The 27,717-nt window shown below is 35.8% G+C and overlaps 1 protein-coding gene across 4 annotated transcripts; it reads left to right on the top strand.

Moving 5' to 3' along the window:
* Positions 1-1,812: 1,812 nt before the first annotated feature.
* Positions 1,813-5,429, top strand: LOC145224720 (uncharacterized). 4 transcript variants are annotated; one of them, XM_080091285.1, is made up of 5 exons: positions 1,813-2,142; positions 2,326-2,412; positions 2,513-2,684; positions 4,677-4,722; positions 5,214-5,429. In XM_080091285.1, the coding sequence occupies exons 3-5, from the start codon at positions 2,568-2,570 to the stop codon at positions 5,360-5,362; spliced, it is 312 nt and encodes a 103-aa protein (XP_079947411.1). In that variant the 5' UTR covers positions 1,813-2,142; positions 2,326-2,412; positions 2,513-2,567; the 3' UTR covers positions 5,363-5,429. The 4 variants fall into 3 exon arrangements, 3 of the variants coding, with proteins under 3 accessions (XP_079947411.1, XP_079947412.1, XP_079947409.1); XM_080091286.1 differs by lacking the exon at positions 2,513-2,684; XM_080091283.1 differs by lacking the exons at positions 4,677-4,722; positions 5,214-5,429 and having other exon boundaries at positions 2,513-3,164.
* The last annotated feature ends 22,288 nt before the right edge of the window (positions 5,430-27,717 follow it).

The following is a 27,717-nucleotide window of genomic DNA, read 5'->3' as shown; positions in this document are numbered from 1 at the left end:
ACACCACAAACTTACTTAAACTTGTGTTTCCCCTTGAATGTTGTTTAAATCCATGCAGTGTGCGTTTAAAGAAGGACAAGGTAAAAACTGCTTCGCGATAAGTTGCAACTAAATGTGCTGTTGGTGACTTGTTGGTCTAAAAGTGTGAAAGATAACAGACAAAGTTCTATTGTGACAATGATGCATAATTGCCATTCATTAGAAACAGCGAGACTCGAAAACCACACAGGCTCAAGACAACCGGTAATATCCGAAGGCAAGCGGATAAAATCTGAATCAATGCGATCTCGTCTGATGTGCTCTGTAGCTCCACCGCCTGTCTGTTGGGATATCAGTTTTGAAACTTTTTCATGGCTTTCATTCGTATGGTTAATAATAAACACGTTTTAGAGTATGCGTACACTACCAAATTGACTTGGGTGCGTTTAATTGTCTGGTAGTAACTTGAGCAGATGGATGACTTGCTGCTTATATGTTTCAAGGCAGCTCACCTCCACCAAGGATTTGACCAATGTCCCTATCGATGCCCTCGATCGGATACGGAAATGGTCTGTCTTAACGTTTTGCTTCCAATTTTCCTTCATTGTTTGTCTGTAATGTCGTTATAACGTACTCGTTTAGGTATTAGAGCAGGGGTGGGGAACCTGCGGCCCGCGGGCCACATTTGGCCCGCTTGTCTTTTTAATGCGGCCCCCGTCACAATTTTGTTAAAGTACAGTATATTTCAATTTCCTTGAAATGACTTCGATATTAGTAGTAATCTTCCCATTCCACAATATGACGCCAAACTACTAAAAATTGCCACACTTGCTATATTTGTGACGTAACAGTCACTCGATTGCCTCTCCTTGCAGTGACAAATCATTCGCCATGTGGTGTTAGTTTTGAAATGGCTTGAGAGCTATTAGCGTGGATCCTTATAGTGTTATTAAAAATATATCCTTGGAAAAAAAGACAGATCGGTATAATGGAGCTAGGGTGTTCCAGAAAGAATGGACAAACTAATACTTTTTAGTCGAAATAAGTGATAAACCTGTATGCCTTGTTAGTTGCAAACATGTAACAGCAAAGAAAAAAATGAAATCTGAAGCGATGAAACATAAAACCACTTGTGTGCTTCGGGTATTTTACATGGATTTTGAAAATAAAAAAATATGTGGTCCGCCTGAAAATGTTGTGCAATTCATGCGGCCCGCGATGCAAAGTAGGTTCCCCACCCCTGTATTAGAGGAAGAGTACTTTAACAATACATGGTTATCTACCAATCTTTTATGTAGTCCAATGCGCACTACGGTATTTTTTAAGTCTTAGAATCTGTGTCACATGTATAGTACAACTCAATGCCATGTGTCACCAAAATATGTGTTCTGTATCCTCGACAACCCGATAACAATAGAATTGATAATGATTGCATTACAATGGGTATTTTTTTATAAACGCCTTGATGATCGTGAACTATGTACACATTACAATGCGAGATACATTTGCGAGAAAATATCGACGGTAAAAATTGTTTCCTAACAGCGACTGGTCTAAATGATGGCAAAAAGGGATTAAATTGAAGTTTTAACCGTGGTTGCTCCCTTGGGCAAGCATTTCCGCAAATTCTGCCACTGATTACTTCCCGAAGCCATCACTAGACTGGGGCATTAACAATCAGAGGGAGTCTTGTTACATGTCAGGCGCCGCTAATTGCTTCTTTCATCTAAACTTTAAAAGCTCCTTTTTCCACGTTTATGTAGAAAACGCTTGTGTTTGGCAGCAGTTCTTAACAGTGTGTTTACGTTTGTAGCAGTTAGTTGATATTTAAACCACGTTGAGCAATTGTTAGTTCTGTGTTTTAATGAGACAAGCAGTTTACAAGCGAGGGGAATTCGGGCCATTTGTAGAAAAGCCTTAGTTCGTTTTTCAGGGCTTTCGGTAGTTTAATCAAACACAACGTTTTTGAGGTTTGGTTTCTTCCTTTTACGTCGGTGCAACAAGAATAAACAGTACTGAAGAGTTTCGATGGAATGATAGAGGCAAAATGGAACAAAATTCATCACTATGGCTTGAAGGGGAACCAGACAACGAAAACGGAAAAGAGAATTATATTGAAATGGATGAAACTCGTTCTAGATTCAAAGACATATCGTGCTATCGGTAAGTTATATTTTATCAGATTCGATTAGAATTAGAACTAATGATTAACCTGGATTTTTAGGGATGTTCACATTTTTTCCCTTATAAATCAAAAATATGTTTTTATTAAACTCTTGTTTGTCGCCGCTCTCAACTATTTTTTTCAATAAAGTGTTCAATTTCCACGTTTCTTTTTCGCAACAGAATCAGCAACATCAACCAAACAGTCCATTACCTTAATCATTGCAACCAACGCTACCAGAATATCGCCTACAGTGGTCTCATTACACGGTAAGAAACGAAATACTGTTTCCATTGCCACGAAAATAGATTTATTGAAACACCTTTCATGGGAATAAAATGTTTGTTGTTGATTAAAACTTCTCCTTAGCTTCAACAGCTGGAATGGCAGCTGACAGGACAACCAATGTGATTGTCATGACTACATGCAGTTGCGTCATCAGCGTTGTAATTTGCATCATCATTGTAATTGTGACGTTGCAAAAACGCAAAAGACGGCATGTGACCTTTATGTCAAGCAGCGTCTTTCAAACTTATTAAACGTGTGTCACAAACAAAGTAATGTTTGGATAAATTTGTTTCAACTAAATTGATTCGTGAAACAGTTTTTGTAACAAATAAGATTTAAATACGATTCTAACGTTGTTTTGGATACACCTGAATTTTGTTGTTAAGTTATGAAACGTGAGTTTAAAATTAACTAGGACCGGGTTTTTCTTTGAAAAACAATTCCAAATGTAACGTCACAATGAAACTTCTGTGTGTCATTGTTTCGTAACATAAACAAAAACTTGTCAAATCAGGTCACATCCACTGCCGACTTGAATTGTATTCGAATTTATTTGGCAAAAATATGTAGCAAAATATTCTCGACTACTCCTGGTCTAGAGGTAATCGACAATTCGAATTGTATTCGTAAAAGTGTAGTCATGTAATCGATTTTGCGAATTGTTACGTAGCCACAGGCTGACAACAATTCGAATTGTATTCGTAAAAATGTAGTCATGCATTCGATTTTACGAATTGTTACGTAGCCACAGGCTGACAACAATTCGAATTGTATTCGTAAAAATGTAGTCATGCGTTCGATTTTGCGAATTGTTACCTCGCCAAAGGCCGACAACAATTCGAATTGTATTCGTAAAAAATTAACGTGTATTCGAATTTGCAAATTCTTAGGTTGGCAAAAACCTTTAACAATTCGAATTGTATTCATGAAATATCGAACGACAGCTAAAATCATTCGAATACAGCACGAAGGTGGTAAAACCTGTATTCGAATGCATTCATATACGAATGACGAATACGACTTGCCCCATGTCCGTCTGAAACATAGTATTGTTACTTCGCGAAACAAAAATCAAATACCAACAACAATTAAAAACTAAATAGTAAAAGCACCAGTGCGACCTCAATCAACATGTATTAAGCTGTCAACTTTATTTCACTTTCCTTTCACGAATAATTAATTACTTTTAAGTGATGATAAGGAACGGCTGCGACGTCATCTATATAGAATGTCCTTGATGCATTTTAGTTAAGTGGACCGGTTACACTCCAAAATGCAAACAAGTTTGTCTTCCTGTTTCATACAAAAGTTGTATGTGCTGAAAAGCCTCAGTTATTATTTACCTATTTCCTAAAAAAAACTTGTAAGTTAAATGGTTTATGCGTTTTAGTCAATTTGTTAGAAAGCGTTAGCTTGTCCGATCGGTTTCCTGGAGTAGAATCGTCGAGACTTTGTTGCTACTGCTCGATGATGTTAAGCTTGCATGAAGTGAGTCCATCCATATTTAACTGAATAGTGTTGAAAGTTGAAACCATCGCTATTATTACGAGGGTTTTTTGTAGAGGTTGCCCTGGCCCCTGGGTTTGACACCAGGCTGTTTTGAGGACGGTTCCTCCTGGAAGTTTTGTACTTTTAAAACATCTGTTCGGCATCAGAGGTCGGCAAATTATACTTACGGTATACAATTTGTTGAGTAGTTACGTTCGTGATGAATGTCATTTAAAAACGTGCGTCTAGGCCAGTGGTGCTCAACCTTTTTTCTTTCGTGGCCCACTTTCATTGCAAAAAAATTCTGTGGCCCAGTAAATTTTTATGAAAGAAAGAAACAACTATAAAATAGGTTCAGAACAAAAAACAAAACAAAAACATTCCTTCTCAATTCCTCCCCAAGCCATTATTCTTGTAAAATTGAGTGTAATGACACAAATGAAAGTAAATTCTTAAAAAAAACTTTCTATTTGGTTGGTCTGTGGCCCAATCAAAATGCTTCCATGGCCCACCAGTGGGCCATGGCCCACTGGTTGAGAACCACTGGTCTAGGCGGATCCGTCATATTAGTCATAATCTGCATCGTCATTGTCTTTGTTACGTCACGCAAGAAAAGAAGGTACGTACCTAAACAACGTTCGTGGACAATAGAGTATAATACTGCAATTATTACTTTATCTGTTACAAAACGTTTGACGAGATTATCGTTTTTTGTCTTTAACACTTCAAGAAAATCAATCCACTTTAACTTTCGCAGGAAAAACCGGTAAACAAAGCTGTGAAGATTGAATACAACGCAGAAGGTAGGAAAACATAAGGCATTTGCTAATAAAAGTTACTGTAATTTGTTTGTGTAAAGTCTTCAAACTTTCCACATGTAGTGTTTACATCAAATGAATACATTTGTAACAGGGATGTCTGAACGCCCTGAAACACCCATACACAACAGCGATCACGGCATACCCTACCATAAATCATAGAAAGCCTGGCCCATTAAAGGCGTTATACGTGGTCACAGAAAGACCCCTGTCGTGGGTTTCGAATTTTCTAGTCTGACACCGGCTATATTCGGCACCTCGGTGGATCTGACGTATTATGAATTTTTACGTAACTGGGTTTTTGATAATAATTTATAAACGTAATTTTCAGTTTACTGAACCAAAATGATCCAAGAGGATGAAAAAAATGACCACATAAGTAGCATTTGGCTTGCGAGATTTTTTATTTCTTATTCCGCAGATGTTTTTGTATCAGGTATTAAATACGTACTAAAGCACAGTTGTGTTTTATACAGATGGAATCCACCGGATAGTAGAAACACTTACCAACCCACCAACTGACGCCAATGACGTTATGCAACTGGACACGTCACAACAACAACTTGATGACATCAGTCCTTATTACGTAACCCATGAACGAGATACAATAATAAAAAAAATATAAAATCACATATTCAGATATGTGTTCGTTAAAAAGATGGAAATCACCTGGTTGTAGAAACACACAAAGACCCACCAACCACGTCACAATCACAAATTGGTGACGTCAACCCCTATTGCGTCAGTCAAGATCGACGTCCTGATTACATAACATTTGATCCTTGATGAGTTTTTACTCTCCGTATGTATCAATGTACAGATTGTGTGCAATTCTTTCCTATTCATGTGTTAAGACAAACATTAAAGGCGGTAGACTTTTAATGTGTTAGTTATTTTCAAATCAACAATTGAATCGAAAAAGCACTTAACACAAAAATGCAATGGGACCGTTAGTATGGAAAAGGTATTTTTTCATTTCTTGCCGTGTAATGAGACCACTGTAGGCTATGTTCTAGTATCGTTGGTTGCAATGATTGATGTAATAGACTGTTTGGTTGCTGTTGCTGATTCTGTTGCGAAAAGAAAACCTGAAAATTAAACACCTTATTAAAATTAGTTGAGACCAGTGACAAAAAAGAGTTTATTAGAAATACCTAAATAATATGGTATAAATAAAATAAATAGTAAGTTAGAACAAATATTGATTTAAGTAAGGTAAAAATTTAAACACCCCTAAAAAATCCAGGTTAAACATTGTTCTAATTCTAATCGAATCTGATAAAATATAACTTACTTGTAGAAGCCGATTTCTGTTGACAAATAAATCGGGCCAAATGCCGATAGCACGGTATGTCTTTGAATCTAGAACGAATTTCCTCTATTTTAACACAATTATCTTTTCCGTTTCCATTTAGGCCACAGTGAAGAATTTGTTTCATTGCCTCCATTATTCCATCGAAACTCTTCTTTAGTGTTTATTCTCGTTGCACCGATGTAAAAGGAAACCAACCTAAAAAAACGTTTTATTTGATTATACTATTGAAAGCCTTGAATACCGAGCTAAGGCTTCGGTACGAAAGGCTCGATCCCCCTTCGCGTTTTGTCCCATTGAAACACTGAGCTAAGAATCGTTAACGTTGGTTCAAATATCAACTAACCGCTACAAGCGTAAACACACTGTTAAGAACTGCTGGGAAACACAAGCGTTTTCTACATCAACGTGGAAAAAGGTGCTTTCAAACTTCACAAAAACGAAGCAAGCGGCGCCTGACATGTAACAAAACTCCCTCTGATTAATAATGTCCCAGCCAAGTGACTGCTTTGGGAAGTAATTAGCAGCAGAGTTTGAATCGTGTTCTGGTTAAAACAAGTTTTTAATGCACACTTTTATAGTAAACAGAGTCATGATACCAACAGAACCACTAATTGAGAGACTATAAAACAGTAAAACCAAAGGACGATAAAATCCTTTCAACAGCATTAGTGAGTTTCAAGTGAAGGAATATATACTTGGCCTAAATTGCATCATCAGTTCCTGAAAAATGACATTAGAAAAAAGCTGAAACAAACACGAATAAACCGAATAAACCGAATAAACCGAATAAACCGAATAAACCGAGTAATTGCCGAACGATGAAAACAACGAACCACTAAGAGAGTAAGACACCGGTTGAAAATATGTAAGTGCTGTAAAAAGCAAAACAAAACGTATGCAACACAACTTTGCCAGGTAACTGCAAACAAGATGTACAGCAGTGGTCTTCAACCTTTTTTAAAAGCGAATCCAATTTAATAGAAAATTAAATCAGGATTTTCAGCGACCCCATATTTTCCGATAGGGAAACTTTTTTTCAAGTAATGACGAAAGTGAAATATTTTCATGAAAATTTGCCCGCTTAATTTTCAATTAGACTTTACATATTAGCATTCATCGTGCATTATTACGCTCAAATGTTAGAACCCAAAAGTTTTATTTAATTTGGCCAATCTAATTCGCGTTAAAACTTACCAAGCTGTACTGCAAAACATGAGCAAAGGTTGCGAACTAGAACAAAATCGTATCATTTTTTGAAAATAAATTTAAACGCCAATAAATTGATTTATAGCGACCCCACTTAGGAGACGTTATAAATGTCGTAAATTTATTCATTATGGTGTAAAATGGAAAAAGATTTACAAACCAACAAAATAAGGACAATTAACGAGCTGTATCATGCTTGGCAATTTCGAACTTGTGTTGTTGGGACAAAAATGATTGCAATCAATCTATCAGTATGTTTTAAAACATGAGTGGTTGAGGAGTCGTTGTAAACTACAAATACGTTTTTTCAAACGCACCATTTGACACAAAGACATGACGATGGAGTAAAATATTGTATGGGCACTCCAGTGAATAGATCAGTTACGCGCTGCAGCTGTAGTTCAAACTTTTTGATGTACAATTTGCAAGACACCATACTTCCATTTGCAGTTTAGTCGCAAATATGACCCTAATAAAACGGTTTCAACATCATATTGTATTGTATTGTTCATCTACACCTTGACACAACAACAAATATTCTACGAAAAGAGAGAGGACACAGCTGCTAAAACCTAACGGATGAAAAACCACTAATAAAATACTAAGGAAGGGAGAGCAATTGTACCAAATGCAGCAGTTGTACCTGGTAGAGAGAAAGGGGCCTAAGAGGTTGGAAAACCGCTGGAGAAACAAGCGGCGCTGAAGGCAACGCGACTGGGTTTGACAATTTGAATTAAAGGAAATACTTCAAGGCTCAACAGCTTCCTTTATAACTCATTCTGTGCTTTCTTCTAATGTTAAGCGTACACAAAGCAGCCTGTGCTTGTTTTCTTTTTGGTTTTCCGTAACATGTTACAAATTCCAAAAACGTTTGACAGGCAAGAACGGTTGTACGGTGGATGTATAGTTCAAGGTGCCAAAATGGGTATATGGACATTGATGCTTTGTGAATAAACCACCGACAGTTAAGCAATTTCAATTTCAAATGTGAAAGGAAGGAATTCTTGTAATAGATTAGTTGCCTATCATATTACGGATACAACCGCGTACCTATACACGATTTAAATAATAAATCAAACATAAATCAAAAAAAACAAAAAAAACACAGTACGTCACTCTATGGTAACGCAGTAGGGATTGACGTCATCAACTTGTGATTGTGACGTGGCTGGTTGCATGGAGTTGTTGACGTATGTTGGAGGATCTTTGCGCATTTCTACATTCCGGTTGGTTCGATCTGTATGAAAGAAACACAATATGCATTTTCTGCCCAATTAATAAATCGCTTTTGCATGTGAGATTTGAAAACAAACTGATACAGAAAAGAGAATGGTCGCTGCAGAAAATATTCAAAAACAATAAAATAAGGACCTTCTTTATAGCTGACGTAATAAGGATTGATGTCATCAGGTAGTTCTTGTGTTGAAGTTTGTCCTAAGGTATTCATGTAGATTGGTGGGTTCGTGTGTGTTTCTATGATCTGACAATTTCCAGCTGTTTTCAACAAAGGCACTTTTTCAAAATTCTGACAAAAACAGAAAAAATCCGACTAAAAGTGTATCATTATAACCGACTCGGAGTCGAACGGAAAATGAACCCTAACCCGTAAATCGATTTGGGCGGTTTTCATTTAACCCGAACCGAAGCCGAACCGCTAATTACGATTTTTTAAAAACCCGAACCAAACCAGTATTTTTGCCCGAACCGGAAAAAAACCGAACTTGAAAACATACATTGATCAAAAACTGAACGAAACCTGAACCCCTAAAAACAAAACAAAGTGAACCTGAACCGAACCTGGACCCATATACCAAGTGGTTCGACTCCCTGCATCATAGTGAAGGAAAAACAAAAACAAACAAACGCGGAAAAAGCTATTCATGTTTGCGTTGAATTTGAGCAGGGGTGAGTAACTTTTAACAATAATGGGCCAAATGCAATTTCCAAAATTAACTCGACGACCGCACCTACAAATTTGCAAGTAGGTAAAGTGCATAAAATGTGCAAGTGATTTTAGCAGTCATATTGGGTCGCAAAATAAACCCGCATTGATCTGCTCAGAAACAAACAAAAAATATTTAAACTTTTGGGCAACTTGTGGCTTTGTTTTACTTTACTCTGTAACTCTGGTTTAAATAAAAGTACTCACTCATATCAAGGTATTCACTTTCATCTGCATTTCTCGCTGACAACTCATTCCTACGAAACAAATATATTTTGTTTGAATCACTTTAATTAAAAGACACATTCTGATATATTAAGCAACTCTTGTTCATTATTACTTGAATCAGTTATACTTTAGCTGAATATTTGTGCGTCATGGATCGGTTTGCAGTCGTACAATGAATCTTACTTCCTTTTACGTTTCCACAGAATCACCATGACTATGCAGATTATGAAAACCAAGCTCCCGCATATTGTTGAAGACATGATGGTGATGTTCATGTTAACGTTTGTTCCAACTGTTGAACCTAAGTAGGTTTTTTACAATAAAAATTTATCCTTTTTGCAAAATTTTTTTTATTATTATCGGTTGCAAAAAATTATGTTCATTCAAAACTCAAAAGTTATTTTCAGGTTAAAAATCTGTGAAATGCTTTTATGCACTTAATATTAACAGGAACTAACCTAGAAACCAGCCATTGTTAAAACTGGTAAGTATTAAATAAATAAAACTGTTAATGTCTTATCTGTCTTGTAATCTGTGTCACATAGCAGCTAAGGTTAAACCCTGTTGCGTATGTTTTGTAACAAAATTCAGACTACAGATATATGCACGCAGATAAACGTTACTAAACATTCGCGCTAAATCCAGTTATCTAAAGTAAAGAAAAGCGCTTCTTAGTCATGATACATACGTTTAACTTTCCTCTGACAAATAAAATTGTGGTATTACTGTTGAATCGGCTGCTTCAAAACTTTTCGTACTAAAACGTCCTGGATTTTAGCGTGGTAAGCGAACTTTATCAATTATATTGAGTGAATGATGTGATGTATTATTTTCCTTACGATTTACACTAACCGCCATATCCAGAATTCCAAAAACCTTCATCCCTAATCTCACGAAATCTTAAACCTCAAGAAATGTATCAGTATTGGCCTTTAACTGTGACACTTTTCCACTACTCATTTTTTTAACAATTGTTGTTTTCTCACCTTGAATGAGCTTTTGGCAAATGTATCCCGCACTGTTCGTTAAACATTTCACATCCAACCACTTGTAACAATTATCTTGCAAAGCGGAATCATAAAACATTACAACACAATTTTTTTGTCCGAGAATGTTATTTGGTTGCTCACTATACCACACGTTTGTAGGAACTGAAACATTGCTTCCATCATTCCATTGAAACTTATTAGTGTTTCCAATTCTTTTTGCCCCAATATACACCCAGTAGGAGGGTTCTTTAAAAATAACCGTTGTGGTTTACTTTTACGGCATTTAATACAATAAAGATAGTGTGGCACAATTGGTTATTGCTAGTCTGTACAAGTTATACTGTATTTACATGTTTGTAAAACAGCCTACATCAACGATTAGAAATAAAAAATATAGAATAAACAAAAGACTTTTTACCGAAAGGCGTTAATCGCTTCGCTTTAAGGAGCCCAAAACTTATGTTTTGCTGTCAAAAGTAAAAAAGACAATAATACTAAATACGGAGTACATCAAAAGTTTTTAGGAAAATAAACTTCTTAATTTGATGCGAAATAAACTCAATGAAGCTAATTTCCTACTTGCTCGATCAAAAAGGCTTTTTAAAAAGTTGTTGATTTCAATGGTTTTGACGTTTGCTACATTAGCTTGCAGGGCGGAACATCTCATCTCTGCTTCAGCATACGAAGTGACTGGTGTCATTTCAATGGAATATTGAAATCCATTGAAGTTATGCCAAGTTCGTCCTTCAGCAGAAACAGATAAACACAGCACAAACAACAAAACTAACCACACCATGTTTATGGACTCAAACACCTGGTACAAAAATTTCACTCATTTGCATTAGCATTTGTGCACATCTAAACCAATTACATCGCATGAAATTTTTTTTTAACTTTTTGTGTTTAGGGAAACTCAGAAGTACCTTTATGGTCGCTTGCTTTAAATACCAGTCACATAATTCAAGTTGATAAATAAAACAAACAGTCGTTAATTAAACTTAAACATCTTTGAAACACAGCATTTCGGGTTTTTGCATTATTGTCCGGTTCAGTTAAAAACGTCTCCTTGCAAACTATATTAGAGAAGATTGAAAAACACTCGATAACTTAGCTGCCTATTATAACTGTGTAAATTAATCGCAATGCATTGTTTTAAATCTATACCAAAATGTTTTAAAATATACTGCAACTATTAATGCTATGCCAAAAAAAATAACACTATTTAACTAATTTGGCTTTTGAATAAATCGTTTAAGTTAAGAAGAAATGTACAAATTTTAAACCGCCTCTAAATTGATAAACATAAATCTTCTATATTTGACATTTAAAAAAATGTTAAGAAAAGGTCCACAGCCTGCTGTATTTTCACAAATATCTTCGCTTCTATTCACAAAACTTTAAATAACATTAACTGATTATTCAAGTCACGCAAGGCATAAGAGGTTAGCATTAATTAAAAATAGCCTATTAACCTCGATGGATATTGTTAAGCAATCATGATGATCAAAACCATTCATTACAATAGTTCATGGGGTGAAATTTAAATCGAAATTTGAATATTCTCACGATCGTTCAGTTTACAGCATTATTTTGAACCTTGTAAAGTGCAGAACATTTGCATCTAGATATAACACTCTACGTTCACACACAGTTTTATTTTATCTATAACGTGCCTATTTCGTTTATTTGTTTGGAAACCCTTTCTTTGCTAAAATGTTGACATGATAAACATATGTTTGACAAAAGTAGTTTTGCCCCTCAATAATAAATACACACATCATATATTTGATACACGCAAGCTCATGCTGTACATGAAAATATCCTAACGTTAACAGTTGTATACATTGTATTGGCATGTTTGTTGCACAAAAAGCAAAGTATAAATACATATGCCAAAACAGCTCGATTATTTCAGCTAACCAACATAGGTTGTGTGATCTTTATTGACCAATTATGAGAACATTTTGATTACAATTGGTGAATGGAGGTTAAATACACTGCCGGTACAGCGATATTACTGTGGCCTTTTGTGATGGGAGCTACAAGAAAGAGTGTGGGGCCTCATAGGTAAACACCACTGGGTGGGTGCAATGGTGAAACCAGTCGGTGGGCCCTAAACTAACTACCTGTGTGCTGTAGGGCGGCACACAGTTGGCAATGTTGACTGTTCACTTGGTTATACGCTTTCAAAATATTGTAGGTCAGCATTAAAAAATACAGTAAATAAAAATTACCTTTTTTGTCTTTCTTTACCAAATTAAAAACAAAATACTCACTTATATCGACGTATACACTTTCTTCTTGAAATTATACCGATATTTTATTTCTGTGAAATAAATCTAAGGTTTATTACAGTAAACGTTGTAACGAATTGGTGTTTGTTAAATGTTGTTTGCGGATGTTTTCTTGTAATTTTCCACTGACAAACACTTGAGTCTTTGATTGACACAATGGTCACTTTACAACGCTGTTGGTATTTGTGTTTACTGATCTTATTTGGCAAACTTCTAAAGTCTCAATAGTCCTCTGGTCGCTTATTCGTGTAATTAGTTGTCCGACAAGGGTCCTTTTGCGGTTGCCCAGTTACATTCCGAAACGTGGACAATTGTCTTGCATTCTTTTGTGTTAGCAAGAGTACTTGAAAACGTAGCGTTAGTCGTGTGATATATTAGCAAGTTCTTAGTGCCGAGCATTCATTCTATGCTATTCCTTTCGATATTGCTATCCTATCGTACCATCGGATTTACTCTACGTTGAATTCTCAAACGTGTTGGAATATTGCTCAGTTTAGAATAAATAAACAAAACCAAATAAGTTCTACGGTGTCTTACGGTCCAAGAGGCGTGAACACGCAAGGCGAAGGCCTTAAAACTTACATTGGTGACCAGAGAACTATTGAGCCTTTAGAAGTTTGCCAAATAAGATCAGTAAACACAAATACCAACAGCGTTGTAAAGTGACCATTGTGTCAATCAAAGACTCAAGTGTTTGTCAGTGGAAAATTACAACATCCGCATACAACATTTAACAAACACCAATTCGTTACAACGTAGGGGAAAGTCGTGTAATTTGGACCCTGCGTGTAATTTGGAATTCGCTTATATTTCTGGACATACGCAAGGTGGCAGAATATCTTTTGTGCATCTTGAAAGAAGACTTGATATAAGGCTTAAGGCCGCCTAGCTCCAAACTTGATGCCGTACTTTCCGTTTGTTATAAAAGGAAAAAACAAAATTTGCAAATATGATAATTTTTTCAGAGGTCAATTTTTTTGCGTTTCTTCACTGCTGTTTAGTGTAAATTTCAGTGGGTATGATTTTTGTGAAGTACAATTATTAATACTTTTAGCACACAAAGAACAATCTGCTGACACTTTCCAAAAGTAAAATAGATTGGGTAAAAACGTGTGTGTGAAAGTGTGTAATTTGGACCAGGTAGCTGGAAATAAAGAAACCATTCATGCACCATTCGGAAGGTTTCTTATGTATGGAATTAGTAAAGCTTATGTATGAAATTAGTGATGACAAAGATCTTCAGTCAGAAGTACTGATGGACCAAGCTCCATGCAGAATTTACACTCATTGTGTTTTGCTTTACCAATTATTGCCATAATTTGCTATTGTGCTGTTTTACTCTGCTCTTCGAGTTTTCTTTCATTTCATCTGACTTACTGATTCCATTTATGGCCTTTTTATCTTCAAAATTTCTTTCATTTCAATTTTAATATCACATTTATGATTTCATTCAACAAAATTCAAATATTTTGTGAAAATGTATTATTTTTGTGGTAATGTATTAAAATCCTGATTACGTTGGTATCTGGGGCTGTTGACATCTGTTTTGAGGAACTCAAGGAAAAGAAATCACACGGATTGCAGGTGGTCCATTTTTTGCACACCCCTTTGGTCCAAATGACGCACTATGCGTGTAAAATGGTCCACTTGGCATTTTTTTTACAATGCTTGTTACTCATCCAGACATTGCCTTTTTGCAAATTAATACATTGCGTCATCAGTTAACAAATCACATAAACCGCCCTTTATTTGTACGACCACTATTTATCTTATATGAAGGTTCAAATTTAAGTGGTCCAAATTACATGACTTTCCCCTATTTTTGGAATATTGTTTAGGTTTAATTACGACTATTAACTATTTTTATTCTTTAATAACAAACGTTAGTAATTTGTAAAAGATTATTACCGCTTTTAACGATAGAGTCGTATTTAAGGTTGTTTTGTTACAAAACTGTTTTATCAATCCAATTAAATCAATTAGAAACAAATTTATTTAAACATTACTTAGTAAACGTTTACTAAGTTTGCCTTATCGCCTTTTTCCACCACGTCGTTTTTTTTTTTTTTTTGGTTGTTCTGTCAACTTTCTTTTCAGCTGTTAAACCCATCGGAACGTTTAAATAAAAGGGAAACATTTTATTCACATGAAATAAAGTATTTTTATTAGATACTTTTTTACGTAGATATGGAAAAGATATTTTTTCGTTTCTTACCGTGTAATGAGACCACTGTAGGCGATGTTCTGGTACCGTTGCTTGCAATGATTGATGTAATAGACTGTTTGGTAGCTGTTGCTGATTCTGTTGCGAAAAGAAAACCTGAAAATTAAACACCTTATTAAAAAAATATTTGAGACCAGTGACAAAAAAGAGATTATTAGAAATACCTAAATAATATGGTATAAATAAAATAAATAGTAAGTTAGAACAAATATTGATTTAAGTAAGGTAAAAATTTAAACATCCCCAAAAAATCCAGGTTAAACATTGTTCTAATTATAATCGAATCTGATAAGATATAACATACTTGTAGAAGCCGATTTCTGTTGACAAATAAATCGTGCCAAATGCCGATAGCACGGTATGTCTTTGAATCTAGAACGAATTTCCTCTATTTTAACACAATTATCTTTTTCGTTCCCATTTAGGCCATTGAGAAGAATTTGTTTCATTGCCTCCATTATTCCATCGAAACTCTTCTTTAGTGTTTATTCTCGTTGCACCGATGTAAAAGGAAACCAACCTAACAAAACGTTTTGTTTGATTATACCTTATGTTCGGTATTCAAGGCTTCGGTACGAAAGGCTCGATGGTACGAAAGGCTCCCCTTCGCGTTTTGTCTCATTGAAACACTGAGCTAAGAATCGTTAACGGTGGTTCAAATATCAACTAACCGCTACAAGCGTAAACACACTGTTAAGAACTGCTGTGAAACACTAACGTTTTCTACATCAACGTGGAAAAAGATGCTTTCAAACTTCACAAAAACGAAGCAAGCGGCGCCTAACATGTAACAAAACTCCCTCTGATTAATAATGTCCCAGCCAAGTGACTGCTTTGGGAAGTAATCAGCAGCAGAATTTGAATCGTGTTCTGGTTAAAACAAATTTTTAATGCACACTTTTATAGTAAACAGAGTCATGATACCAACAGAACCACTAATTGAGAGACTATAAAACAGTAAAACCAAAGGACGATAAAATCCTTTCAACAACATTAGTGAGTTTCAAGTGAAGGAATATATACTTGGCCTAAATTGCATCATCAGTTCCTGAAAAATGACATTAGAAAAAAGCTGAAACAAACACGAATAAACCGAATCAACCGAATAAACCGAGTAATTGCCGAACGATGAAAACAACATACCACTAAGAGAGTAAGACACCGGTTGACAATATGTAAGTGCTATAAAAAGCAAAACAAAACGTATGCAACACAACTTTGCCAGGTAACTGCAAACAAGATGTACAGCAGTGTTCTTCAACCTTTTTTGAAAGCGAATCCAATTTAATAGAAAATTAAATCAGGATTTTCATGCGACCCCATATTTTCCGATAGGGAAACTTTTTTTCAAGTAATGCTATTTTTATGAAAATTTGCCCGCTTAATTTTCAATTAGACTTTACATATTAGCATTTAGCGTGCATTATTACTCTTAAATGTTAGAACCCAAAAGTTTTATTTAATTTGGCCAATCTAATTCGCGTTAAAATTTACCAAGCTGTACTGCAAATCATGGGCAAAGGTTGCGAACTAGAACAAAATCGTATCATTTTTTGAAAATAAATTTAAACGCCAAAAAATTGATTTATAGCGACCCCACTTAGGAGACGTTATAAATGTCGTAAATTTATTCATTATGGTGTAAAATGGAAAAAGATTTACAAACCAACAAAATAAGGACAATTAACGAGCTGTATCATGCTTGGAAATTTTTTAACTTGTGTTGTTGGGACAAAAATGATTGCAATCAATCTATCAGTATGCTTTGAAACATGAGTTGTTGAGGCGTCATTGGAAACTACAAATACGTTTTTCAAACGCACCATTTGACACAAAGACATGACGATGCAGTAAAATATTGTATGGGCACTCCAGTGAATAGATCAGTTACGCGCTGCAGCTGTAGTTCAAACTTTTTGAAGTACAAGTTGCAAGACACCATACTGCCATTTGCAGTTTAGTCGCAAATATGACCCTAATAAAACGGTTTCAACATCATATTGTACTGTATTGTTCATGTACACCTTGACACAACAACAAATATGCTACGAAAAGAGAGAGAGGACACAGCTGCTAAAACCTAACGGTCGAAAAACCACTAATATAATACTAAGGAAGGGAGAGCAATTGTAACAAATGCAGCAGTTGTACCTGGTACAGAGAAAGTGGGCCTAAGAGGTTTGAATCCCGTTGGAGAAACAAGCGGCCCTAAAAGCAACGCGACTGGAATTGACTATTTGAATTAAAGGAAATACTTCAAGGCTCAACAGCTTCCTTTATGATTCATTCTGTGCTTTCTTCTAATATTAAGCTTACACAATGCAGCCTGTGCTTGTTTTCTTTTTGCTTCTCCGTAACGTGTTACAAATGCCAAAAACGTAGACATTTAAAAGGCAAGAACGTTTGTTCGGTGGTTGTTCGATGTTTTATGAATAAACAACCGACAGTGACGCAATTTTGAGTGTAAATGTGAAAGGAAGGAATTCTTGTAACAGATTAGTTGCCTATCACATTACGCATACAACCGCATATCTAATACACGATTAAAATAATAAATCAATCATAACTTTAAATCTATGACAAACTTAAGATTAAAATCGCTTTCTAAAAAAAGATTTCCAGGATTTATTTTATTATAAACAGGTCGTTTCCAAAAACGTGTTCTCTACAATTTTAGAACAAACACATATCATCGAGGGCTTAGGCAGTATTGGAGCTTTTTAGGACAAAAAACAGTTTGATTGTTGTGTTGGTCATTTAGATTCGTTTTTGAAAGTTCGTGATTTGATATTTGAATCAAATGTAAATTTTCTCAACATCACCAGTTGGCAACATTAGTTTGAACCTTCGTGTAATAAAAAAGTGTACATAGCCAGTGGCTTGCTAAGCTGCATTTATTGTTTTGTGTATATTTTTTGACCTATATTTATTTCATTAAACAGTATACAGCAAAAAAACAGTACGTCACTCTGTTGTGACGCAGTAGGGATTAACATCATCAACTTGTGATTGTGACGTGGTTGGTTGCATGGACTTGTTGGCGTATGTTGGAGGGTCTTTGCGTATTTCTACATTCCGGTTGGTTCCATCAGTATGAAACAAACACCACTTTGCTATAACATGCATTTTATGCCTAATTAATAAAACGCTATTGCATGTGAGATTTGAAAACAAACTGATACAAAAAAGAGAATGGTCGTTGCAATTTAAAATTCAAAAAATATTCATAAACATTAAATTCCTTCTTACCTTCTTTATAGTTGACGTAATTAGGACTGATGTCATCAGGTTGCTGTGGTGAAGGATGTTCTAAGGTATTCATGTAGATTGGTGGGTTGTTGTGTTTTTCTATGATCTGACGATTTTCAGCTGTTTTCAACAAACGCACTTTTTAAAATTCAGATAGAAACAAGAAATTCCGACTAAAATTGTCTCATTATAGTAAAGTAAAAACAAATAAAAGTTGAAAAAGCGATTTATATTTGCGTTGAATTTGAGCAGGGCTGACCAACCTTTAACAACAATGGGCTGAATACAATTTCCAAAATTAGTTCGACGATCGCACGTACAGATTTTCAAGTAGGTAAAGTAAAATATGCAAGTGATTTTAGTCGCCATATTGGGTTGCAAACTAAGCCCAGGCGCATTAATCTGCTCAGAAACAAATAAATATTTGGACTCGCTTGCTTGCAGCGCATTGAAATTGTTTGGTAAGTCGCATTTAATTCCAAATCTCAGCGGCGCTGTGGGCCGCATTTAAATAGACCGAATTTGGGCAACTTATGGCTTTGTTTTACTTTACTCTGTAACTCCGGTTTAAATAAAAGTACTCACTCATATCAAGGTATTCACTTTCATCTGCACGTCTCGCTGACAACTCATTCCTACGAAACAAATATGTTCTGTTTTAATCACTTTAATTAAAAGACACATTCTAATATATTAAGCAACTCTTGTTCAGTTTTACTTGAATCAGTTATACTTTAGCTGAATATTTGTGCATCGTGCAATGGATCTTACTTCTTTTTACGTTTCCACAAAATCACCATGACTATACAGATTATGAAAACCAAGCTCCCGCATATTGCTGAAGATATGATGGTGATATTCATGTTAACCTTTGCTCCAACTGTTGAACCTTAATACGTTTTTTTTTAAAGTACGTTTTTTAAAAAAAGTACGGTTTTTACAATGAAAATTATGTCCTTTTTGAAACACTAATTTGTATTATTTGGAGAGCAAAAAAATATTTTTATCAAAAATCCTAAGGTATTTGCAGGTTAAAAATCCGTAAATTGGTTTATGCACTTAATGTTAAAAGGAACTAAACTAGAAACCAGCCATTGTTAAAATTGGAAAGTATTAAAACTCTCGCAATAAATAAAACTTAACCCTGTTAAGTATTTTGTCAATGACGCAAGTGGAACCCAAAGTTTAAATCTCGACAAAGTTAATATGCCAGTTTATCGAAGCCTTAGACCATTTGAAAAACACAAAAAAAAAATATCTTTTTTGTAAATGGAAAGTATACTTTTATCATATGGGATGTTTAGAATCGTCTATAAGTTCGACGTTTTGTGGTTCAAGACATGAAACGTTACCTAAAAGTGTGTTGTGGATTGCTGGACTTGACTCGGTGGTTGGGGCTGATTCCGTTTCAACTGGCAATTTTAGGATTGGAGTTGGAGCAATTGGTTTGTGTTCTTTTACTGTTTTTCCGATGCTTTGTGTAATTGGTTTGGTTGTGGTGGTTGGTTTGGTTGTGGCTCCGGGAGTGGTTCTGGTTTTAGTGGTAGTCTCTTAAACGACAAAATATAAATGCACTTTTATACAATAAGATAATGAGCAAATATAATTACATTACACTATTACCACTATTACACTGAATGAATAGTCTAAAATTTATCCCTAATAACTGTCACCTAAATTTTCTGTTAAATGTCTTATCTGTGTTGCACTATATGTGTCACTTAACAACAAACCGACGAAGTTTAACGAATATGCATATACATGTAGATAAACGTTGCTAAACATTCGCGTCAAAGTAGTTTTCTAAAGTAAAACCGGCGCTTCTTGGTGATCATACATACGTGTAACTTTCCTTTGACAAATGAAATTGGTTTTGGTGTCGCATGAAACGTCTCTGAACTTAAACTTTCCATCGTAAGTATTTTCATCGCCCATCGTCACACAATTCTCATTTTGAGTGTGACCATTCGGTTTTCCCTTCAACCACAGAGAGAAAGAATCGTCAAACTTGCTTCCATCGCTCCACTGAAACTCGTAATCGCCAACTCTTGTTGCGTCGATGTAAAATGAGTATGGGTAACCTTAAACAGAGAATTTACTTTTAAAAATGGTCGAGAATTCAGCTAAATCTGTCGATTAGATTAAACTAAGAATTCGCAGTTCAAAAGAGAAAATCTCATGTGAAAAATAAATCATTTTGCAAACGTTTGTTTATTAAAGTTACAAGTTTACAAACGACCTATCTTTTACCGTTTGCATAAGTAGTGCTAACAAAAATATCAAAATAAATAAACCGCAAGAAACTTATTTAAGTCAGTTTGTACAAAGAAAAGTTGCAAATACTACGACAAGAAATATTCAACTATTTTTGTGCTTTACTTGTTGGTTGAAGACGTGGCAATAAAAAATCATGGATATCCTTTGTTTTGACATCAGCAAGTGAAGCGTTTTTCTTTGCACATTTTTGTCTTGCTTCTTCATACGTTAAGCCTCTTGTCGGCGGCTTCCTAACCAGATACTCAACACCATTTAAAGTAGGAGGTTTTCCCGCAGCAACAGCAGACAACCACATTATGATCAACAATCGTAACACTTTCATTCTTGGATTTGCTAAAAAAGACTGTAAAATAACAACAACGTATCAACATTCGCAAGGAAGTAACAAGCAACAATGTGATATAAAAGCATATAGAGCCAATAAATGATAAGCTGCAGACAGTGCACACTGTTTCGACCTATAAGGTCTCATCAGTGCAGCTGGTGACGAGAGATCGGCCGCATTGGCTAGTGTAGCCATTCAACGGCACTCCAGTTTGTTGGGAGCACAGGGTACAACCCCATGCATCACCTAGTCTGTGCGATGCCACAACTGGACACACAGCACAGATGAAACTGGCTCACAATGGCCAAGCAACTGCTTGGGAACCACAGTGAAGTCGGCTCAGTGTCACAGTACCAATGTAAAAGCATATAGAGCCAATAAATGATAAGCTGCAGACAGTGCACACTGTTTCGACCTATAAGGTCTCATCAGTGCAGCTGGTGACGAGAGATCGGCCGCATTGGCTAGTGTCCTTATAGGTCGAAACAGTGTGCACTGTCTGCAGCTTAACAATGTGATATTTTTATACGTAGCCTAGTTGCCGCATAGACCAATTTCGTAGCCACTAAGAGATTACGTTTTTATAGGGTCGTATGTTGCTCACCAACTTTCGATTTATTAAGTAATGGTACCAACTCGTTCGGTAAAAATGAAATTATGATTAGCCTGTTGGTATCTAAATGATAAATGTCGATAGCATGAATGATCATATGTTGCCCAATGTCTGTTTTCACTCTTTTATGTATTTCTAGTTTGCAAGGTGAATCGTATTGTGTATCACCGAAACAAGTTACAATCTACACAATAACAAAGCTTATACAAAACTTAATAGACGTAAAAAGCGACATGCTTTATAATTCAAACGTTTCGGCAAATGCTCATGCCATCATCATTGATATGTAACTGATGTTGCCTTCATATCACTGATGATGGCATGAGCATTTGTCGAAAAGTTTGAAATATAAAGCATGTCGATTTTTACGTCTATTTGGGCCGTCATTTCACCATTAAACTTATTCTACAAAGCTGATCACTACTTCAATGATCTCAATACACACATAAAAGCTACATACAGACTACCTTTGTAACAGTTTGTTATTCGACTTAGCTACTCTATAAGTTATTAGCACTTTCATACTTAATACTTCCATGATACAATAGCCACACAAGTACTAGAGATGCATCACACAGTGGCAGGTACGTTGGGAGCGCCTTGGTCAGGAAGTTGACTGCAATCGAATTTCTGCAACTTTCGAAAACTGACGGGTAATTAAGAATGCAACATACGTAACAATGGAAAGAGTTCATGGAACTATAAACAGCTCGCACGTCGTATTCATCACTGTTGGAGAAGTAGAACGAAAGTTAAAGGATTGACAATAGACTGATTGCTATAGATTAAAGCGTACACGGAGCTCATAAAAAATAATCGTTTGATGTGACTGTCTTTAACAACCATATGAAAACATTCGAATTCACATAAAAAATTTTAGTCTAAATTTTGTTTCGTTTGAAATACTGCCTATTTTATTGTTTTAGAAGCCGTTTTTTTGAATGAAATTATTTGACACTCTCATTGTGACGAATTTTTCCCTGAAACGAGAATTCAAGACAATCAAAGCAAAAGCTACCGCAGGGGTGCATCAAACGTGATCTGCGAGACAAATTGGGCCTTCCATTAAGTTAAACTCTGTGTTATTTTTAATAAATTTTATTTATTTGCTGTGTTTGCAGGACAATAAAATATAGTACATGGCACAAGGGGTGGATCATGGCTTACTGCGCTGCAGCTACATCGTATTATAAAGCGTTAGGCAACTGAAGCTCACAAGAAACAGTATGGTGCATTGTAGTTGAATACAACTTGCGTAGGACGTTGGTGGGATCAGTCAAGGGACCTGAAACTAACTACGTGTGAAATGTGCCAAAACACACAGAATATTCAAAATATTAAAACAGGATTAAAGCTCTTCAAATATTGTTTGTCGAGCAAATGAAGAAACAAAATAAAACCGTCAACAACATAATGGGTTTTCTTTTCTTTGTATTTCATATGTTAAACTCGGTGACACTGCAGTAATGTGCTTCCAAATCACCATAATGTGCGTAGACAATTGATAAACCACTATTTTAGTATGTTAGTAACATTTTTAAAATAATGCAGGCGCCAAAGCACGACTTTTTACGTTATTACCCTTTAGCTCTCACTTGTGTCAAAAATATTTACTGCAGCTACTACGGTAACAGAAATTGCTGTAAAACTCTAGTTTGCTTTGTTTACCATATGCAATGTATGAAGTGCATGTAATTTAACAAAGCAAGCTACTACCTAGTTTTGTAGCATTGCTTCATTATTTGGTTTTCAATCCAAGTTACATCATATAACTGACAGTGGATGTATCATGTTGTAGTCTTTTAGCTCCAAATTGCGACAAAAACGTTTGTTTTAAATATTACTTTACCACGTGCAAAAGTTATGAAAAGCCAAACGCGGTAACTTTCAAAGTTTCGATTTGAAAATGATTTTAAACATTTTACCGATGGAGTCGTATTTAGGTTCGTTTTATTACATAAACTGTTTTACCAATCAAATAAAATCAATTAGAAACTAATTTATTCAAACATCAATTGGGTTTTGTGACGCGAGCCCCATAAGTTTGATAAACGCATATATAAAAGCTTTTACTTTCTTTTTCGTTTTTGTAACGTCACAATTACAAAGACGCTGCAAATTACAACGTCGATGACGCAACTGCGTGTAGTCATGACAATCACAATGTATGTCGTGTTTTTTCAGCTGTTGAACAAGAAGGAATGTTTAATTTAGGGAAATATATATAATACAATCGTATGAAAACATGCATATAGATAAATAAACTCTTTAACATATACAGCTTATCTTTTCTTGGCTGGATGCTTTTGCGTATACAGAACACATTTGGCAAACAAAAAACTTGCAGTCATGTACAACTTATTTGTCGAAGATTTAAATGTTTAAAATCTGTTTAAATATTCAATTAGGAATTTGTTAAAAAAACACTTTTGTGAATTTCGGACTGGATAAGAAACCAGTTATATGGGAAAATAAATAAAGGACAGTTTAATTCAAATAGGCTATATTAAGAGTATTTAAAAACACCCATTAATAAAGAAGTGTGACGCATCAAGAGTAGAAAAACAATTCAATCAAACCCGAAACTGCGACGTGATATACTCATAGCACGGCAAACAATGGACAGATGGTCTGAGTCACAAAAAGTAGATGCTAAAAATAACAAATGAAGCTTTTTTAAAAAAGGTACAATCAAGTTTTTCAGTCAATAAAAGTGCTCGTCAAAATTTTCGAAAGGCAACAAAGTACACATTGTCCACCAAAAGATGAGTCATATACACACAAGAAAGTACACTTCAAAAATAAAAGCCAAGTTAACTTCCTGAAATAGAACTTTGCACACATCTTTACAAGATAAAGTACTTGTAAAGTTTGTTTTATCGTATTTCATAAACCGGTGGCTCTTAGCCCCTTTTTGCCCTTGTACCTTTAAATTTTTTGTTAAACTTCTTTGGACGGTTTGTCTGCAATAAATGACAGAAATAAACGATTGCCTGCACATATTTAGCGGCGTTGTTGTGAGTAATTATTTGTACGGTATACTGCAAGTTTACACAAATGAGTCCAGATATTCAGACATGTTTTTTTACACCCTAAGTGCTCAAAACATCATATGGGTTATCGCTCTCACTCTGCCCAATGTCAAGTTTCCCGTATGCATTAGCACTGTCTCCAGTATTTTCCGGTTTATCCTGGGCTTTGGGTTGTCCGTTATCCCGCGTGACATCATGACTATCCTGTAAGTGATGAGGGATGCTGTATATTTCTGCTGCTACTGTTACAAGGCGAGATTGGTCGGCATTTGTTGCTTGTTGTTTCTCATTTACCACACTGTACATGTCCTTTGTGGCCGGAGTCCCACCAGAAGCCAGAGAATATGGGTCGTTTTGTTTCTCCAGTGATTGATCGGCATTTGTTGCTTGCTTTTTCTTATTTACCACAGTGTACAAATCATTTTGGGCCGGTGTCACATCAGAAGCCAGAGAATATGGGTCGTTTTGTTTCTCCAATGATTGGTCGACGTTTGTTTCGACTGCTGCTTTGTTGGCTGCTGTTAAATCGGAAGCCATCGAATATGGATTGTTTTCTTGTGCGGCAGATGACGTCACTGGTTGTTCTTGGACACTAAAGCTTGTTAAGACAGGATTGCCGTATGTTTCGTCCGGCTCAAAACCAGCAGCTATTTTAAAAAAATAAAGAGGGTAATTAATAAGAAATATTTGTGGCCAAAATGGGCGAAAGAGTAAAAAATGGCTAGACTACTTGTGTTTTCCTAAGTACGGAACTAACAAGGCATTAAGTCATATAGAAACTATATAGATTCATAGATTTAAACTAAAGGTAAAGTCAACTACTCGTCCCCTCAAAAAGGATCTGAAGGATTTTAATCAGGCAAGTTAGCCTGACAGCAGACACACCTACCAAGGATAAGAATTTAATAACAGACAAGCACAGCATATTGCCAAACGAATTACATGGTATTGTTACATAAATTGTGTTAAGCAAAGTAAACACTAAATTGACTTTTTGTCACACGTATGTCATCAGTTATATTGTTTTTGTTTGTTTGTTGACCTTACCTGTTTCGAAAACGTTTCCTATTCCATCAAGTTCTGTAGGTTGCCTTAAGCTGTAATAACAATAAAGTATTTTTATCTTTCGAAAGGTAAAAAGGCAAAAAACAGTTATTTCAGAGTTAAAAGCGGTCTCGAAAGTAGGCTAAAAGCCTTAAACCAATTTGAACCCTTTTTAAACAAAAACGCCCGACTTAGGCCCGAAAGTCAAATCGACCAAGCAAAAGTTACAGCTTAAATGAGTTTTAATCCGACTCGAAGCATTCCAGTATATTTAAATCTAAGGACCAAACCCCACTCTAATATGGCCGACTGGACTGATAACTAACGTTGTGTTAATTGAGTAACATTGTCGCCTTTATTTGTTGTGTGAGGCGTTGTACAATAAAGTTTGTTCACTTTAAGCGATTCTTGTACACTTTGGATGCCTGACAAAAAAATTATGCAAATTACAGTTTTTTCCGACGTCTTTTTGACATCACGAAGGCAATGACGATGGATATTACGATGATTGTGACGCAACTGCCCACAACTGAAACGGCAACGATGGTTGTGGAGTTTGATTCAGTGGTGGGTCCTGAAAATTTGAAAGGGCATTAAACTACTTGCTCGCAGCAATTTAACTAATAGACAGGCAAGCGTCGAATCAGTGGCCAGGGTAAATCACCTTAATCAAAACCCCATTTCGCACTATCAAAAATATAAATTGACAAGCTATTGGGCTTATATTTGTTTATTAATATAACACCATTAATTTTACTTTATCGCATAGTAAACGAGCCTCTATTAAGTCATCAGCTCGCAGTAAACTGAGCATGTTATTGTAACCGCATTGTAAGGCCACAAAATATAGCACCGGACGCATCGAGCCAGTGTTGTAATGGGCCTAAAATTGGAACCCGAACCCGATCTGGACCCGAAAGTACAAGCCCGAAACCCAGTCCGAACCCGAATTGTTTTTGAGAAGCCCAAAAGTTTAATTGACAGGCCGGTACATTGAAGCCTTAATAAAGACAAAGAGAACTAACACAACAGACAACTGGTGTTGAACAAAGAGTTTTAGGGCTGTTCGACATTAGGTCAGGTTCAGCAACTGGCTCTGTAGCTACTTGAATTTATTCGAAAAAACACTGACACAGACTGTAAACTCAGACCCGAATCAAGCCCATTTTTATAGAAACGAACCCGGCCCGAACCCGGCCCGAACCCGAACCCTGGCCAAAAGCGAACCCTGGCCAAAAAGCCTGCCCGACTTACAACTCTGCATTAAACTGCCCAGAAACAAAATAAAATAATTGTATTCGATCTTTTTAAATGCACTGAAATGGTTTATCAGCCCACACTTAATTTAAAATCCAAGCGGCCATATATCTAATCGTCTAATTAGACTCTAATACATATGGCTATAGCTGTCAGCAGGTCCGGTTTATGTATTGTTACGAGGAACGAAATCAGGAACCAGGTATTTTTTAATTAATCAATACCGAAACTCGTGCACTCAAAAAATCGACAATATTGAGCATTTTGTCAGATCTCGACAAGATTAACATGTCAGTTTATCGAAGCCTTACAACATAACAAATCCCTACCCTTACAGTAAGACATAGTCCAATACATTGTATTGTTTGCAAGTTCGACGTTCTGGAGTTAAAGACATTAACATTTACCTGAAAGTGTGTTGTGGATTGCAGTAGGAATTGACTCGGTGGTTGGGGCTGATTCAGTTTCAACCGGCGATTTTAAGATGGTGGTTGACAAAATTGGTTCGTCTTCGTTTGCTATTTTTCCGGTTGTTTGTGCAATTGATTTGGTTGTGGTGGTAGTAGTATACACTGTAGTGGTTTGCTTAGGTGTTTGGGTTGTAGTGGTTGGTTTGGTTGTGGTGGTTGGTTTGGTTGTGGTGGCTGTAGTGGTTGATTTGGTTGTGGTTGGTTCGGTTGTGGTGGCTGTAGTGGTTGGTTTGATTGTGGTGGCTGTAGTGGTTGGTTTGGTTGTGGTGGCTGTAGTGGTTGGTTTGGTTGTGGTGGCTTTAGTATTTAATTTGGGTGTGTCTTCGGAAGTGGTTCTCGTTTTAGTGGTAGTTTCTTGAACGATACAATGTAATAATATACGTATTTTATTACTTTACTTCAAATTCACTTCAGATAAATAAAATAAGTTTAAAAAGTGTAAAAAAAGATTCCTTAATAGCTGTTATCTAGATTTTCTGTTTAATGTCTTATTTGTCGTCCAAGCTTCACATAAC

This window comes from Phallusia mammillata, chromosome 4 (assembly GCF_965637545.1).
Source record: "Phallusia mammillata chromosome 4, kaPhaMamm4.hap1.1, whole genome shotgun sequence".
Taxonomy (NCBI): Eukaryota; Metazoa; Chordata; class Ascidiacea; order Phlebobranchia; family Ascidiidae; genus Phallusia; species Phallusia mammillata.
The sequence above is the reverse complement of the archived record's forward strand: the minus strand, read 5'-3'. Positions and strand labels throughout refer to the sequence as shown.

What these genes read in the sequence shown, in the direction of transcription:
- LOC145224720 (XM_080091283.1), top strand. Translation starts at nt 2,013, where the DNA reads ATGATAGAGGCAAAATGGAACAAAATTCATCACTATGGCTTGAAGGGG. An exon ending in AAAGACATATCGTGCTATCG is followed by an intron (nt 2,143 to 2,325) that starts GTAAGTTATATT and finishes TTTTCGCAACAG; the next exon opens with AATCAGCAACATCAACCAAA. An exon ending in TACAGTGGTCTCATTACACG is followed by an intron (nt 2,413 to 2,512) that starts GTAAGAAACGAA and finishes ACTTCTCCTTAG; the next exon opens with CTTCAACAGCTGGAATGGCA.